This window comes from Penicillium digitatum, chromosome 1, assembly GCF_016767815.1.
Source record: "Penicillium digitatum chromosome 1, complete sequence".
NCBI classification, from domain to species: domain Eukaryota; kingdom Fungi; phylum Ascomycota; class Eurotiomycetes; order Eurotiales; family Aspergillaceae; genus Penicillium; species Penicillium digitatum.
The window spans coordinates 130980-147360 of record NC_089384.1 but is presented as its reverse complement, the minus strand read 5'-3'; the positions used below and the strand labels follow the sequence as shown (position 1 = coordinate 147360).

At 50.7% G+C, this 16381-nt stretch overlaps 7 protein-coding genes across 7 annotated transcripts; 2 read left to right on the top strand and 5 right to left on the bottom strand.

Moving 5' to 3' along the window:
- Positions 1–1042: 1042 nt before the first annotated feature.
- Positions 1043–1765, top strand: Pdw03_2359 (uncharacterized protein; the record flags this gene model as incomplete). The annotated part of the gene is made up of 3 exons (XM_014681623.2): positions 1043–1094; positions 1262–1561; positions 1614–1765. The coding sequence occupies 3 exons, from the start codon at positions 1043–1045 to the stop codon at positions 1763–1765; spliced, it is 504 nt and encodes a 167-aa protein (XP_014537109.2).
- Positions 1766–2670: 905 nt separating this feature from the next.
- On the top strand, positions 2671–4104 carry Pdw03_2358 (Allergen Asp f 4; the record flags this gene model as incomplete). Its single annotated transcript, XM_014681622.1, has 1 exon — positions 2671–4104. One exon carries the CDS (start codon positions 2671–2673, stop codon positions 4102–4104), a length of 1434 nt encoding a protein of 477 aa, XP_014537108.1.
- Positions 4105–4286: 182 nt separating this feature from the next.
- Pdw03_2357 (hydrolase) lies at positions 4287–5127 on the bottom strand (the record flags this gene model as incomplete). The annotated part of the gene is made up of 4 exons (XM_066100166.1): positions 4287–4497; positions 4551–4622; positions 4672–4880; positions 4930–5127. 4 exons carry the CDS (start codon positions 5125–5127, stop codon positions 4287–4289), a joined length of 690 nt encoding a protein of 229 aa, XP_065955566.1.
- A 582-nt stretch (positions 5128–5709) lies between these two features.
- Positions 5710–8923, bottom strand: Pdw03_2356 (Proteinase, putative; the record flags this gene model as incomplete). The annotated part of the gene is made up of 10 exons (XM_066100165.1): positions 5710–5909; positions 6220–6272; positions 6317–6509; positions 6562–6583; positions 6817–7014; positions 7070–7130; positions 7178–7253; positions 7301–8542; positions 8589–8846; positions 8917–8923. 10 exons carry the CDS (start codon positions 8921–8923, stop codon positions 5710–5712), a joined length of 2310 nt encoding a protein of 769 aa, XP_065955565.1.
- Positions 8924–10584: 1661 nt separating this feature from the next.
- Positions 10585–11787, bottom strand: Pdw03_2355 (uncharacterized protein; the record flags this gene model as incomplete). The annotated part of the gene is made up of 1 exon (XM_014681619.1): positions 10585–11787. The coding sequence occupies one exon, from the start codon at positions 11785–11787 to the stop codon at positions 10585–10587; it is 1203 nt and encodes a 400-aa protein (XP_014537105.1).
- A 925-nt stretch (positions 11788–12712) lies between these two features.
- Pdw03_2354 (Lipase, class 2) lies at positions 12713–13540 on the bottom strand (the record flags this gene model as incomplete). Its single annotated transcript, XM_014681618.1, has 1 exon — positions 12713–13540. The coding sequence occupies one exon, from the start codon at positions 13538–13540 to the stop codon at positions 12713–12715; it is 828 nt and encodes a 275-aa protein (XP_014537104.1).
- Positions 13541–14074: 534 nt separating this feature from the next.
- Positions 14075–16265, bottom strand: Pdw03_2353 (Fungal transcriptional regulatory protein, N-terminal; the record flags this gene model as incomplete). Its single annotated transcript, XM_014681617.1, has 6 exons — positions 14075–14830; positions 14881–15015; positions 15066–15568; positions 15620–15787; positions 15872–16043; positions 16164–16265. The coding sequence occupies 6 exons, from the start codon at positions 16263–16265 to the stop codon at positions 14075–14077; spliced, it is 1836 nt and encodes a 611-aa protein (XP_014537103.1).
- Between the last annotated feature and the right edge of the window lie 116 nt (positions 16266–16381).

Here is a 16381-nt window from a genome sequence, read left to right as displayed (position 1 = left end):
CCCCTCTCCTAATAACATTGCAACTTGTCTCGGAGCATGTCGATTGATGCTCGAATGCGTCATGCCCCCAATCGCCAAAAGGGAGGCACAGTCATTTAAATTCGTGGCACGGTTTGCCCGTGTCCATAGATATCAACAATCCGCGGTTCTTTTCTTTCTAGGTGGCTATACTGCGATTGCGTTTGATGAGGGCATCATGTTCAGGAACTGACTTGCAAGGTGATCTGGAAACCCTTGTCACATGTGGGGAGGGGCTAGTTATATAGAGCACATTGGATGGCTGATGGTGCTTTACGGGAGACGGCAAAACTCACCAGAGGGCGATTGAGACCTCCCTCCTCAGAGCTGGACCAGATGGTAAACTTTCAAGAAAAAGAACCCATCAGATGATCTGAAGTGCTCACAGTTCTGAGACACCGCTGGACTATGCGAGGATCCAAAAATCCGGGGGTGGGGGGGGGGGGGGGGGGGGGTCGGCAAGTTCCGCCAGTCACAAGGTCGTGGATATAAGATCGATGACGCATTGGATGTCTGTCTGAGCTGTGTTGAGGACCGATGATAATCACATACACATACAGCAATTCGGTACATCCGACATACCCTTCCCACCTGGACAATAAGTATCCGGCAATCAATCTAATCGACCCTAGACGAAATGTGAAAAAGATGTCTGAACTTCTGTCCCTTGACTCTAACTACTAATCCCTATAGGAAACAAATTTAGAAAAAGTGGGTTGTCTTGGACAGATCCAGTTTTCTCATTCCAAGGTTCTCTCCATGAATCAAAAATAGTGGCTATGCTGTACGCAGTACACATCCTAATGCCACTATCCGATCTCCCATGGAAGAGAAAATTGCATCTAATATTAGAAACCAGTGTGATGATGCTGTAGACTTGTCTCAGATGTGTCCGAAGTATAGAGCCAAAGGTATTTAATAGTGCTTCGGTATCTCATTGATCCTCTGTGTCGAGACAACAACCAGTTCTACCATATACTACACTCTCAGCAACTCAATCTTCCACGTATCTTTCCTCTGGAAAATGAAGGGTTTGACGGTTCTCGGCCTTTTTGTAGCCTATGCTACTACTGCTAGTGCGATTCCAGTGAAACACAGGAATCAAGAAGTAGAGATCACCTTCGTTGGCGCCGCCGACGCTCAGTTCACTCAAAGCATCCCCACTGATGGACCTACTGTCCCCATTGGAATGTCCCTTATTGTGTCATACATTCGAACTGAACACGATTCTGACTTTCTTTAGAAAACCCATTGAGCATCTCGCACATCTCATCCCACACTGCCGGGGCTCGGTGTACCTTTTACGGCATTGATCACAGTGTGACAAACGTCCACGGAGCCCAATGGGTGGATGTTGGCCCTCCCCAGACCCAGGTGACTGGATCTTGCCAGAACCAGGGATCGAATTCATTTCCTGCACCTCCTGCACCTCCTGTCGCTCATCCTGATCCGACTGGGGATCAAGTGCAAGTCACTTTCATTGGAGCTGCCGACGCTCAATTTACTCAGAGTTTCCCGTCCAACGGTGACTGGGTTCAGATTGGTATGTCATTGATCTAGTCCACAGTAAACAACGTGGATCCTAATGAACATAGCGAACCCCCTGGGCATTTCCCATATTCAAACCGGCACGGAGGGCGTTACTTGTGTTTTCAACGGTATTGACCACAGTGTCACGACTGTTGTTGGCACCCAATTGGTCGATGTCGGACCCCCACAAACCCAGGTCTCAGGTTCATGTGCATGATGATCTCTCCAGAAGGGGGCAAAAAGTGGCATTGGAAGTCTTGCGTTGAAAGGAAAATCCCGACAGCACCAAAAAAACATGCGCTCGGTAGTTTTTTTTGGATTTTTTGGGGTTCTCTTTTTGGTGCTTGTGCTGACTTTTGTTGGACTTGACGCATAACACACTCTCTTGACAGACACTCCTTTCACCACATCTCTTGCATCCACTCATGGAAACCTGTGTTGTCTCAATCTCTTCACATACTTTCATAACTCCAAACTCCAAAATTCAAGCCAATTAGGCAAAAATGAGTCCCATCCCATGGAAACCCCCTTTAATCCTGTTGGACGCGGGGAAAGGAAGAGGGACAAATGTTGATTCAGGGCCGGAATGCGACGCGAGGGGCTACAACAGCCGTATCTACATTGAAGCTCAACGTGGACGCAACGACCATTACTTTTCGAAGAGGTCGACCGGGTTTCGCTATTTGCCTTGTGCTGTCTATTAAAAATTAAACCCATCATGCAAATTACCTTGATGCTCATTGAATCGCCCGAAAATGCAGTCTGATTGACGGCCTTCCAAGGGTCAGCCAAGGAACCCCGGAATTCAGGACTACTACTATCCCCTTTGAGTCCTTCAAAGGCCAAGTGCGCGATAGCATTCCAGATACACAGACAAGACCTTTTTTGGTTCTTTTCAAAGGGCTGTATAAAGCTAATTCCCACCCCCGGATCGCGTGTCTACTCGACAACGACAGCCGCCAACACCGCACGATCGAGATGGATTCGATCAACTGAGTGTGTCTTTTTTTTGGTTTTTTTTGGGGGAAGGGAAAAGAACCCTAGTTGACGCCTTGACTCATCGCGTCGATAATTGAATCTCTGCTACGGAACTCTTGCCGACCTTATCCTGTTGCATTTGCAATGGGGTACGTTTCTTTACAGGTCGTTCTAGCAGGCCTAGCTGGGTATGCCTTTGCTGGCATCCACCATCCTGAGCATGGCCATCGCCACTTGATGCTGCCTATCGAACACTTGGAAATTCGAACTTTAGCCTGGAATTATATGAACAATAATCCAGATGATGTTGTAGTTGAATCCATCACGCTCACCACCACCACGACGATTTTAGGAAACTGCGTCCCAACTAACGCCATTCATTCCACGCTTACACTCATCAGGCATAGACCTGAGCCCACCTTGGGTACGCACGATCATCCCGTGCTTGACCTCGCGCGTCCCGAGGCATACGAGGACTACTGGCATCAACGTGAATCGCAGCCGGAGCCTGTTCTCCGTGCGCCGACAAATCCAAGACCGGCACAACCGGAGTTCACTCAGCTCATCCCCCCGGCTCCGACAATGACGACTATGTTCCAGACACCAAAAATAACCAAAACCACAACGAATACCGTCAAGGTGACCGCCTACCCAGGAGGTAGCCCTGTGCCACGTTCAAATATACTCCCCGGGAATCCCTCGACGGCAGAAAAAGCAGCGGCCCTTGCAGACACGCTGCCAAAGGGCTCTTTCGAAGAAAAGAAAGCCGTTCCAGCAAAAAGCCTTCCGCTAGTACCTCACAACAATCACGGCGGGCCCATCAACGCTGTGCTCGATCTCCCGAGCAAGGTCCTCCCCGATCTTCCAGTAATCAACCAGATTCTCTCAGGCCCAGATCCAGATGGGCCTACCTCAGCGGACTGGACCGCAACACCGCCGGAAGGCCAGTTCTCAACAAGCAACTTTGGAGAGCGTACTCGGCCCAAAGGCAAGGGCACGGAGGTCCAATACCAGGGAAATGTCGGCAAGCCCTGGGGAAGTAACATAATCACGGTCAGTCCGAGCGAGGCACACAACTACAAGTACGTGGCGGAGTTCACGGGGCCAAACGAGGAGCCTTGGACGGTGGTTGTGTGGAACAAGATCGGGCCCGACGGCAAGCTGACCGGGTGGTATGGTCACTCGGCTCTGAGTTTCACTCTTGCACCCGGTGAGACTCAATATGTGGCCTTTGACGAGGACTCTGAGGGGGCGTGGGGTGCTGCTCCTGGTGATCACCTACCTACTGATCAATGGGGTGGATACTCGTGCACGTGGGGCGAGTTTGGGTTTGGTGATGGGGAGAATAACGGCTGGTCGGGATGGGATGTTTCGGCTATTCAGGCGCAGATTGCGAATCAGCCTGTGCAGGGGATGTCTATCTGTCGGGCTGATGGGAAGGGGTGTTCGATTATAACGCCCGATGCTAAGAAGGTGGTTGATGCTTATGTCAAGTCGAAGAAACACCTGGATGGTATTGGTGGTGCGGTGTCCCCTGGTCCTGTTCGGCTGAAAGTGCTGCTTGACTATCGGGAGTGAGAGTGAAGCTTTGTATGGGCGCATGCATTTTGCAAGGGGTGGGTTGTTATGAAAGCGATTTTCTTATAACTATTGACGGGGTTTCCCGGCTTTTTTCCACATTGGAACGTTTCGAATGAAGGCATGTTCACCATGTATGCTCGGAGTGCAATCCCTCAGACACAAAATCCATTGATCTCGACTCAGTGCATTGAGGGGATGTCAATCTCCTTGATAGTCCACGCCTTTCCACCTTGACTGGACATAACTTCGGTATAAGTAGCACCACCGGCGCTAGAAATCGTCGAGCCAAATGTGGCATCAGCCTCGGCGAGAGTGATCACAGTGTTCAAATACTTTTGCGCAGCGATAGTTCCCGAGCAGCTGTTGTCGCACTCAGTTCCAGTGCCATATCTACCTGAAGTCAGTTCAATCCTTTATATACGCCACCCCGACTATTGACTTGCCCTCGCATGTAAGGTCCAGATTCGTGGGAGTAGGTTGAAAGCAGGGCACCAGTCCGGCCATTTGTGACATTCCTGCAAATGTAAGTGCCAATGAATTCCGTCATCTTGGATGTGGACTTACTGCGTCCAAGTCTGTCCATCGGACTCAAGATTGTACTCAATTCGCACCTCATCGGTTCCGCTTACGGGTGATCCGGTGCCATCGAGCTGGCCAAAGCTGCCGAAGACACTGGCACGCACACACCACTGGCCAGTGGTTGCTCCGCACCACGCGTTGCTGGACCAGCTTTCGAGGGTGGTCTGAACCAGGTCCCCGGTTCCATTGGACATCTATGACTATTAGTGACCAGAAGACCCTTCAGAGCACCCAAGGACTTACACCCGGCCAGAGGAATAGCACGCCATTCTGAGTTGGTGGAGCAGGCCCAGGGATGAGTGTCGTGACGGCGTTGATGATGGTGGACTTGGATGGACCGAGCGAGACACTGCCACCCCAGTAGTCATCTCTCTTGATAACAGTCTCTAGCAGACCTGCGCTGGCAAGGCCAGCGGCGACAAAAGGTACGATGAAGCGCATTGTAATGATGATAAGCTAGAAGACTTGATCAGCTCGAACATCGACATGAACCCTGGGATTTATAGTTCACTCCGACAAGACAGCCAGCTATGCCGAGTGGAGTCCTGGAATTGACCAAAAGTGGAACTCGTCCCGAAACTCTTCACTGGATGTTTCACCTTAGAACAAGCCACTGGGCTGAGTCCTCCGTGAAAGTGGACAACCCCAGTGCACAGCACCTTCTCATTGTAAGATTTTCTGTCAAGGGCCCAGTCAAGTCCGAAGTCCCACATATGAACATATTTGTAAACCTCCGACGGTAACAAGAGTCATCATTTGAGTTCGACTACAATCTCCTCGTAATCTAAAATAGACCAAAATACCCCCGGTGGATAAAGATGCATAACGCTGTAGCAACATCTTTAGCAACTTGTTTCGACTGATAGAATTAACTTTGAGCCAGTGGATGTTTCATTCCAAGTATTCACCCTTCGTTTTGACGTGAATCACATCAAATAGGGGCTTCGCACAGAATCAGCCTTCGGCGTTCGCACTGTCTTGTAATGTAGCATAGGCGTCTTCAATTTTCACTCTTTGGCTGCCTCATCCGGTGGCTGCCGCGTCGGAGTTAAGCGTAGCAGCCAGGCTCACGAACCAGAACACTGTTCCCTCGACTGTATTTCCGACTGCCAAGAGGCTGTGGTTTTGCAGCAGGGTTGCCTTGTAATTACCCAGTGCTTTGGCACTCTTTTGGCCTTCGTCATCCGCTGACATGACGCCTTTGAACGATGAATAGCCAAGTCCTGATGGTGTTAAAGCTGGGGCTTTGCATGCAGTTCTATTGAATAGAACGTAAATTTTGTACAGCACCAGCTTCTTGTAAGATGATATCGAGCGAGCAGCCCAGCGAGCAAAACGCCCATCTATGTAGACTATGACCGTGCGCAGCGTCCTTCACCTCCAGCCGTGCTTCAGGGATACCGGAACGGACGATGAATGCAGCAATCCTTAGCAATCAATTCTCTCCACCTGTAATGGCTTTGCCATGGTGGTGGACTTTGATTAAGTTCGATGCCTTCATCAGTTTGATGGCCGTGTGTCGAATGGATTCACCCGGCACGTTATCGGATCCACCGGATCGCGCAGGGTGATACACCCAGCGACACCTAACGGGAGTGTCAGTTGTTAACTCCATACTTCGCAGTAGAACCATCCATATCCGGGTCGTCTTCGTTTCTCGTTAAAGATTCTGAACGCGGCTAGGTGACCCTGGAGATATTCTCCCTTCTTCACCTTATCCTCAAACACACATATGCTGGGCATCTGCATCGTGACCTTGGAGTTTTCGTCACCCGCCGCTTGAGAGACTGTGGTGCTTGCATACTGATAGTGTTCGTGAGGCTCTTGATTGCAGTTAGAGGTGCCATGGTGATTGCTTGTCTGTATTGATGTTACCAAGACACACAGGAGCTGTGAACTACTCCTAAACTCATCCAACAACTCCATTGAAGCGGAGTTGCTGACTATTGGTGAATCGAGGTTGAGCGAAGCTCGAGCAAGACGGCATTGCTCGGGGAGATACAGGAATCTTGGTAGTTGGGTAGATTAAAAATATTCTGAGCAGGACTGAGAAAGAAAAACTAGCCAAGACAGTCGTCCGAATATCTACGTTGTGGATCCTCATAGCGGATACAGAGGCGATCGCTGAACCTCTGCCATCAATGCCTCGAACAGTCTACGGTCAGATGGATTGAGGCTCTGAGTGATCTTCGCGAGATGATGTGGTGATCCAACCAAAGGCTTCAAATCGGCCTCGCACAGAGTTCCTTCCGTTGGAAGTGCACCGGTCTGGAAATAATGGCGAATGGCCTTGGCCACGCAAATTGATGGGGCTGTGAGTGTTGTGTGCTAGATGAGATATGTGAGGGATGAATCACTGAATGGATTACTGTAAACCACTTACTCCTTCTGATTCTTGCTGTAGCAATCCAGATCCTGGGAAAATTTGGGACATGTGTTGGGCGCTGGGCCTGTTAGCTTGGATAGCTAGTAGGGATTAGAGAATACACACCCGCGGAGAGGGGTCACTGGATCCAGAGTATTCGATACGAATAGCATGGGATGAGCGGTAGCAGCGCCCCACGGCCCTAAGACCAGTCAGTTGCGAACGCAGAGGGATCATAATACGACATGCCTGTGAAAGGGTACTTGGCCTTGGCTTTCCATCCAACACAGCCCAATTGCAATTGCGCCAAATAATCCCCCAGACATGCACTATCTGCCAGAAGGCTAGACCAATCTGCCTGGAACTGCTCACGATTCGGAGTGGTCAAGTGTTCAGCATCCGAGCACATGATAGCGGCCATGGCGTAGAGCATGTTATCCTGCGATGTAGCACATTCAGGGGACCAAGGTCCAGCGAGACTACAGTCTTTGGACGGACAAGCACTGAAGTGGCTACCATGTTTGAAGTCAGCCATGGGGACTGCATTCCCCTTGCCTAATTCGGTCATTCTATCTGCCAGGATGGGGAATGCAAGGAGAGGTTGGTAGATGGCAACACGCTGAATCGCTTTGATATCTGTCCAAGTTACAACTTCTGGTCCGCGTTCTGCGGATGCTATGACAGGGATTGAGTTGTTGAAAATCTGCTGCTCAAGTTGCCAATAGGCTGCGCCGATGGCGTCTGGACCACCCTCCACATAGAAGGGACATCCCGCGGGTCCAGCCTCATCACAGTAATGGGAAAATCGATCGAAGATGGCATCCGCGTCAGCAACAACGTTCGGTCCTTTTCCTTGGTAGTACTTCACCATGTCGACTACGCCATCGAGAACGGCCCGTCCGACTCGCTCTGGGAAGAGCGATGCAAAGGTGGTGCCTAGCAGGGCACCATATGAGCGACCCCAGTAGAGAAGTGGCTCTTTGCCGCGGTGCCATGTAGTGCGCTTCAAGATCGCGTCTGCTTCATCCAGTCCATGACACCTGTTGTGGGCTTTCTGGGCTCTTAGGCCTTCCTTCTCACGCCATTCTCCATGGCGCTCGACGATGGTTAGCATGTCCTGCGCAACAAGTCGTGTATTGACATAGGACATCATTGGCTCATCTGCTCCGAGACTCGACCGATCGGTTACGGAACAGCCTGAGTTCAGCGCGTGCGTCCGCTGCCAGTTTCTCTGCAAGGAGTCCGGTCCACTTCCTAGCATGCCTTCCGCGGAGACTTGTAACTCCCAATTCCTTTGAGATACGGGGTCAGGGAAACACATCACTGGAGGTGTTGTGGACCCTACTCCACGAGGATCAAATCCGATGATGTCAAAGTATTTGTTCCCAGTTTCTGCTCCGGTCTCTTTTGGGTCAACCTCCGCATCAATGATCAGCTGGAGATTTCGACCCGTCTCGAATGCTTGCACTGTTCCAGGGCCACCAGGGCCACCTAGACTATGAGCGCAGATCATCATGTCAAGTCTAACCTCACTTACCAGGATTGATCAGCACTGCGCCCCCATACCGCGGATCGGTGACTGGGACTTTGGCAGGCAGTCGGACAACAGCCAGGGCAAATGAGCGACCTTTTCCATCTGTCCGTTGGTAGTCCATGGGTACTTCTAGTCTCGCGCATTGGAACTCATCGCCACAATTGTGGTATTCCAGCGACTGCGACGGAACGATTTCCGCCCAGGTGACTGGAATGTCCAAAGGATCATCCACCTTCCATGAGGATAGTGGGATAGGCCAGACTAACAGAATCAACACTGCGACAGCCAGGGGCAATCCCCAACGAGCATATCGATGAGGAGCCTGGCGCACCTGGCATATCTGGCACGGTGGTAAAGGCGCAGATTTCACGTCCATAATGTGACCAAAACTACCCACAAATGGAGTACAGAGCCCAAAAACCCACACAGCAAGGGCAGTTTTCCAGAAATTTGGGAAGCCTCGAAGCCCGGAGGCTAGGAAGGAGGCTAGGAATATACGAGAAAGTCAGAAATCAGACAAGTCAATGGGCTTCCCCAACCGCCGGTCCCGCCGAGGTGGGGGGGTTTTCCCCTCTTGGACTATAACCACCCCGATCATCCCATACCATGCATCCTATTGGAAGCTGAGATATCTCCAACTGAAGACGATTCGTTCAGAGCAAAAAGATAAGTGCTGAGCAATAGAAGAACACTCAAAGGCTAATGCATCTGCATAAGTAGCCAACCATTTTGGGCTATGCAGAAGGTCAGTTCTCCAATCAAATTTCAAGCAACCTGAGACACGTATTAGAAATGCGCCTACCACAGAGAATCAGGTGGGACTCTGAAGCTGCCAAGGTTGGGTGTACTTCGTCCAAAATCTCGCAAGGCAGATACGCGGAGATCCCTTTATCCGCAAGACACCAGGCACCTGCACGTCGTTGGCATAGACACTCAACTTCTGTCCCCAACTGCAGCATACACACTTGATTCGACAGAGTGGGTGGCTTCGGGAAATGGCAAACGAAAAAGAGCCTCATCGGCATAAAAGAGAGAAAAGGCCCCTTCTCTACATGCTTCTTTACATTCATTAACCATGGCTTCTAAGCTCCAAGAGCACATCGATACCCTCCCCCCCTCCCTCTGGCTAAGGCTATTCAAGCAGTCGCTGAGCTTGTACTAGGCCTCACATTCGTTATCCCTCAGGAATCAGGCTACTTCGTCGAACACCTTGACTACGAAGGTATCGGCCATCTCAACAACATCGGCAGTCTCTAGCTGAAGTTAGGATCGCAATGCTACAACGATCACGCGCTTCTCGAAGTGCGCCTCGTTCACACCTCCATGGACGATCCGATCTACGAAATTTACAGCACCAGCTATACGATGCTGAAAAAGCACTCACCGATGGGTCTGTGGCACGTCCCGCCCCCAATGAAAATCACGCTTACTGCGCCTGCTGTAGCGGTGAGCCTGATGCCACTATCTTGGCTTGTTTCCATCAGTGACGGGCATTGTATTTTTACCCAGGAGGAATGCAAAGCTCTCTGGGGGTGATCAGCCAAGTTCAGGGGAGAGGCTTAGTGTTTGGGCCGGCGTAAAATGGTCGGGAAGAGTGTGGTATTCATGCACGCAAGGAGCAGCTTGAGGAGGCTCTGGCCAAAAATCCGGCTGTTGGCATTCAGAATGTACTTGAGAAGGTCTAGTATTAAAACTACATATGTTGGAAAGATCGCATTGATCACGGTTGACATCGGAGAGATATTTCACAAAACGAAAAAAAAGGAGAAAGTCGGTACGAATTTCTTGCTTGAAAGATTTCGCAACGCCCTGGTATGTACAAGGAAAAGTCAAGAAGATTGCACAGAGAATGCCCCATTGAGTAGCAAGAAACCCAACCCCCCCCCCCCCCCCCCCCTCCCTCCAATTTATCCCCGTGTGCAGATGTAAATAAAGATGGATGTCAGCTTCGCCGGAGCTTCCTGTCGAAGCGGAGCTCTCTCAACTAGGGCGAACCGCTTTAGTCACTGCGAAGTCGCTTTCGAGGGTTGATAACTCGGCGACCAAGAGACTCAGCGCGGCTACCGATGGAATCCTCGACCCGCTGGAGATATTCGACAAAATCGTGATAGTTGTCGAAATCCAGGTGGGTCTTGTCAGCCTCGTTGCGAACCCTGTTCATCAGATGCTCAAAGAGATGGCGCATGCGGTCACGTTCCGAGTCGTTATTCGGGAAATGTGGCACCCATTGCTGCATCCAGTTGGAGAAATCAGTTACCGACTGGGCTGGTCGCTGATAGCTATCCATATAGCGCGACCTGGCAACATCCGGGTAGACTCCGTTCTGGAGCTGGTGAATAAGGAAGGTACAGAAATTGGCGTAGGTGATTTTGTCGGCGGGTAGGTGACGTATGTGTCGCTTCCACTCATCCTCAATATTAAGGGCAACGTGCTTAAGCGCCCGCGTGACCTTGCGCTCATCGATCTTGTACCACTCCGGATATTTATCAAAGTGTCGCTCTAGACCCATAGAAAAGTTCTTGAACTCTCCCAGAGCTCGTCCGTTGTATACCGGCACATTGGGCACCGGTGGGGCATGGACGGATGTTTCGGGATGAAAAGATCGGGCGGAAGGTTGTAGACTCGAACGGGATTCGGTCTTGACAACTGTTTGTGCGGCGGGGGACCTGGTAGCTGCTGCGAGGGCTCGCAATTGCTCGAGGTTCAAACCGGACCCGAGTTTGCTTGCGGGTTTAGGAGAAGGCTTGATTTCGGTCGGCTTAGCCTCGGAGGGGTGACGATCAGCAGCTTGGGTCAGAGGTGCTGGAGCGGGAATTTGCTCAGATCGGGCCGCAGCAGTTATCTTTTGGGCACCATCAATACCACCCTTGCTGTTCCTCGGCTCGGTTCTGGACGGAGTCGAAGCAGGGGTAGCCGGGGGAAGTTCCAAGGACGTCGCAGCCATAAGTCGAGTGCGAGCCAGTTCCAATTCTCTCTCTTCCTCTGCAACCTTTTGTTTGATGTCAATGAGCTCACGCTGCTTCTTCAGTCTGGACAATTGAGCCTGAGCTTGACGAATTTCCGCCTCTAGGTCATCGGCAGAGCCGACAGGCTCTGCAGGCTCGGGGTCGGTATTTTGGAACATCTCATTCAGACTGTCCCATCGCTCTTGGATTCGATGAATATTGGATTCAGAGCCAGGTTTGTTGTCTGGCTCTGACATGGTGATTTTTTTTTTAATCCTTGCGCCTCTCAGATAAGATAGTGTGCGGAGAAAGAAAGTTCCGAGCCGTGAAGAAACTCACTTGTGCCTTAAGGCAGCAACTGTTTCAGAGCAGAGCTAGCTGGGGGGGGGGGGGGGGGGGGTTTAGGTTAGAGTGATCATTGGCAGTTTAACGTGTTTCTCGAGGGTTCTGAATTCTCGAGTGATCTCGGAGTGGTGGTTATGTGTGGTTAAGTTGAGTTGTAGCGAACAACTACTTATTCTCGGTGTCTCTCACCCAGTCTCAGATGGGTGCGTCCCATTCTACGGGCAAACACAGGACACATGATTGATCACTTTACCGTGAAAGTCCAGAATCTTCCCAAATCCAAGGGATTGCAATGAAGGAAGTTGATATACTTTGCTTGGGCAAATTAATATTGCAGCTGAAGCGAAGAGAGAGGTGAGATTCTTCAAGGGCACTCCTCGAGTTTTTATATCAAAAGCTTAGATATGACAAACAGCCGAAGGATCATCATCGGATCACACCAAATTAGGCTGACTAGCATCTCTTTTCTTGTTTGGGACACTTTTGGGATCATTCGATGCAGTGTTAAAAAGAGCTCTAAATTGGCACGCGACAGACTCGAGAACAACAAAAACAAAAAAATTCTTTGCTTTGTTCACGTTCCAGATTTATGTTTCTCTGGAACATTATCCTCAAAGAGCAATTGAGAAACGTTCCCAAGTTGCTCCATCAAAAGATGAGCCCTGAAGATAAGCACTATAATTTAGTATTCACACAGTCTGTGACATGTGCCGCTGCTGCGATGTCAGATCTGGAAGGCAGGAGAAAGCGAAAGGAAACCCGAGCAATGGCGGAATAAGATGTTCATGGATGGATTGATGACATCAAAATGAATCACTTCAGACAACCTTGAACTCTTTATTTACCCGGTGATCCAAGCAGACACAAGAACTTCTTGTCCGGGGTCGAAGTGAGCACGTTCTTGACCAAGTGCCAGACGTTCAGATCATAGGCCTCACCAATGTGACCAACGGGGTCTAGTGGGCAACTATCCTGGATCCAGCGATTGATCACGCCTTCCTCGGAGATGAACGATGTCGATGGGGGAGTAACCATCTCATCGTGCTTGGACGCAATGATAGTGATGTGGTTGCCAGGCTGCGCAATAGGGGTACCGTCATTCAAGCGCTTGACGGCTGGGCCATCGGGGCCGAGATCGTTGCAAGCAGGGCAGCCGACGGTATCAAGAATCTCACCCACAGCTGCGCGTGACTCGTTGCCAAACTTGTATGCGAGTTCGTAAATGTCGGCAAACGTAGTGGCATGGGTAGGGGGGGCGATGGAAGCGATCTTGTCGATCAGATGGGCTACGCCCTCGAACTTGGGCACATAGAGAGATTGGAAAGCACCCTCAGAGTGGCCAACGAGGTCGACCTTGCTCTTGCCGGTCTTTTCCACGACCTCTTTGATGTAGGCCGCAATTTCAGGGGCGCTCTCGTTGATTGCCTTCAAGCCGCCAAGCAATGGGAAGCCATCGTATGCACCGTAGGTCTTGGCATATGTGCAAAAGCCTTGGACCTGCAGCCAGCACTGCATGTAGTTTAGGTCCTCATAAGAAGTCGCACCAAGACCGTGCAGGAGGACAACAGGGTTGTAGGAACTCTTGCAAGAGAAATCGTTGATGTCCGTTGCAACGGCCGTGGTAGCCGCGAGGGCAGAGAGCGCCAATTTGGGGAAGGAAAGCATTTTGTAGGATAGAAGTGCTCTTCGGATCATGGGGCTCTATGCTGTTTATGAATGATTCCACAACTATGTTTTTCCTATCTCCATGAAACGATCGATTGTTGATCGATCAGATCTCTCTTTGCGTAGTTAGTCCTGGCGATCCCTGGCGGACCCAGGTCTAATGCGATCTAGTTTGAACAGGAACATCCAATGAGAGATAGAAAAGCAAATTAATTTAGTACTCATCATTTCAGCTGTATCCTCTTGTTTCAGCTCGCATTCATTGTATGTTTTTGGTTTGGTCCCATGCTCGTTGCATTTGGGCAATGTAGCCGAAAAGCCGAGGTGCATAGCCCCTACACGATTGGAAGCTGAACGTCGATTTCCTCATGAGGACTTGCTGATCAAAGGGAGCATTGGGTTCGTTTAAAAAGAAAGCTGCACATCCGTACAAAAATTCATCGTCTCCAAAAGCCTGGATCGCAGAACCTCGAGATGAAATAATTAATTCGTGGCCACAAAACATCATGTTTACATGTAGTACTTTCGTCCACACTACAGACTCCCCGTGTTCAGGGGTGAGGTTTCTTTAGTAGACAACTCTGGCATGGAACTGCCCCAAAGCCCAAGGGAATGCCGCTTCTCAACTAGTTGCAGCACCTCAACCATAAACCGACGCTCTGGGCCTCCATCTGGGAATGCTTCCCACGCTACTCGCGTGGGAAACGCAAGACGATTGATCATGGTGCCTGGCGCAGTGACAATATAATACTCTAACGAGCGGCAAATCCCACAGCCCAGGTCATACTGTTCCAGGGGCGAGACACGATCCTCTGGCCGAGTGTCGATCGAAGACAGAACCAATCGCACGGCATAGTAGACACAGCTGGTTTGTGCAAGAAGCAAGTTTGGATATGTGAATCTTGTTGGGGTAAAAGTAGCCCCGGTGCGGAGGTCGCGGCGTTGGAAAATGGGGAACCCCTGGTCGCCAGTTTGTTCGGCTTCCTGCGGTGGCCCGTCAGGGTATGCAACAACCCAGTCTTCGTACCACTGATAGAAGCGGTTTGTAAGATTGCGTATTCCGTTCCAAAGCGTGGACTGTTTGACAGCCATCTCTTGTTTGCCCATGACAGACGTGATTTGTGCTTCTTTGAAGGCATCGGATGCTGCTAATAGACTTGGTACCAAGGTGGCCAGGTCAAGAAGATGATGTAGAATATCTTTTTGGCTTGTTCCTGCTGACCACGGAATGGTCTTCCATTCTTCGCGGGCTAGGAATGAAGGTTGCCGAGCTGCCATAGCGGCACCAATCTAAGCTGTTAGATTGAGAAGAGGCAGCTACGGAAGGGGTGTGATCTTACCCAATAGGGACGAAGTTCTGTAAACATAAGATGTTCAACCCCATACATGTGATTTTCTGGCCCACGATGTTCAATCAAGCGCACTGCTCCTCGTACGTGGGCTAACACACCACTCTGAGTAGTGCGTTCAACGCTCTGCTAAATTTAGTTTCGGTAGAAGAGAAAGGGCGTGTTGTGAAACTGACCTCGAAAGCCAGCAAGAGAATCACCGTCACCAGTGTTGATTCTGCTTTGCATTTTTCGGGGTCCACCAACGCATCCTGCAATTCACGTAGCACGCGCGGATAAAGTCGGAACCCGGATGCCTCTATCTGCTTGTTCTGCACAGAACGACCAAAGAATGCTACTGAGACGGCTTCGAATGCATCTGTGATGAGTGGTGAGAACATTCGAATCCCGGCGGCAGCACGCAGTGCACCTGCTCTTCCGGCTTTCATATCCACTTTTGGGCTAAATGCATCCACAAACCTTTCGACAAACGCATCCACCGCGGGTCCTTGCATGCTCATAACCGAGATCGTGCCAGACGACTCGGACCCACTGCTCGGCGACATGCGCTCAGAGTCGCTGTCATTCTCATCATCACCTTGCAAAGTGTTGAAGTCTTCCACCGGGGAATTTATTAACAAGCGATTCCGAACCGGCAGAGTTGAAGAAGGGCGCGAAGAATTATCGTAAAATTCATACGCTGGTGCTGTCAGCACAGGTAAACTTTCATGTAAATCGTTTTACCACATACCTTCCCTGCCTTCCCATGGTCCAACAGGTACCAAATCCTTCCTGGGGCCAACATGTGCCGTCCGAATATCGCGAACAAGATCATCCACTAACGAGCTTGGGGCCGAGCGAATAGACTCAAAAAATCTCTCAAGTTTGTCCAGGCGCTGGAGATCCTGGGCCCCGGATCCTATACAAATGTGAACGATTGTCCCACATCCACTGGCGTTTGGCACACGCTATTGAAAAGAGTGGGTGGGACCTGTAAACGTACCGTCATGTTTGTTGTCTATTCTTCCCCGAAGATCACGGATCTCCGCCCGTAGGTTCCGAATCTCTTCCGCCTGACTGAGGGGGCGGGCTTCTTCATCGGGGACGTGCTCATACACGCATTTGGAGGGGTAGCCATGAGCACAGCAGGCGTGGCAGGGCTTGACTCGGTCACACTGACAGCGGGATCTACGTTAGCCTTGCGGGTGATGCGTTACCAGCGGGACGCCTCAGACGGGTACGGGAGCGTTCCGACCCCCAGGGACGATCTTGGTACGATGACGAGGGCAACGGACCTTGACTTTCCGGAGTCGGCAGACTTTACAGGACCGCGACTGACGGCTTAGAGCCTTCCTGACTCGTGAGTCCGTGACAAATTGTTGCGTACCACCAACCATGGCGCGGCGAAGGAAGCTCAGAGGGGGGAAGAAGCAAAGGGGGTCTCATCCCGAGCCAACGACATGGAAGGATTTAGGCGAGCCAGATTTCCGACGTAGAAGTCCGAGATCTGCTT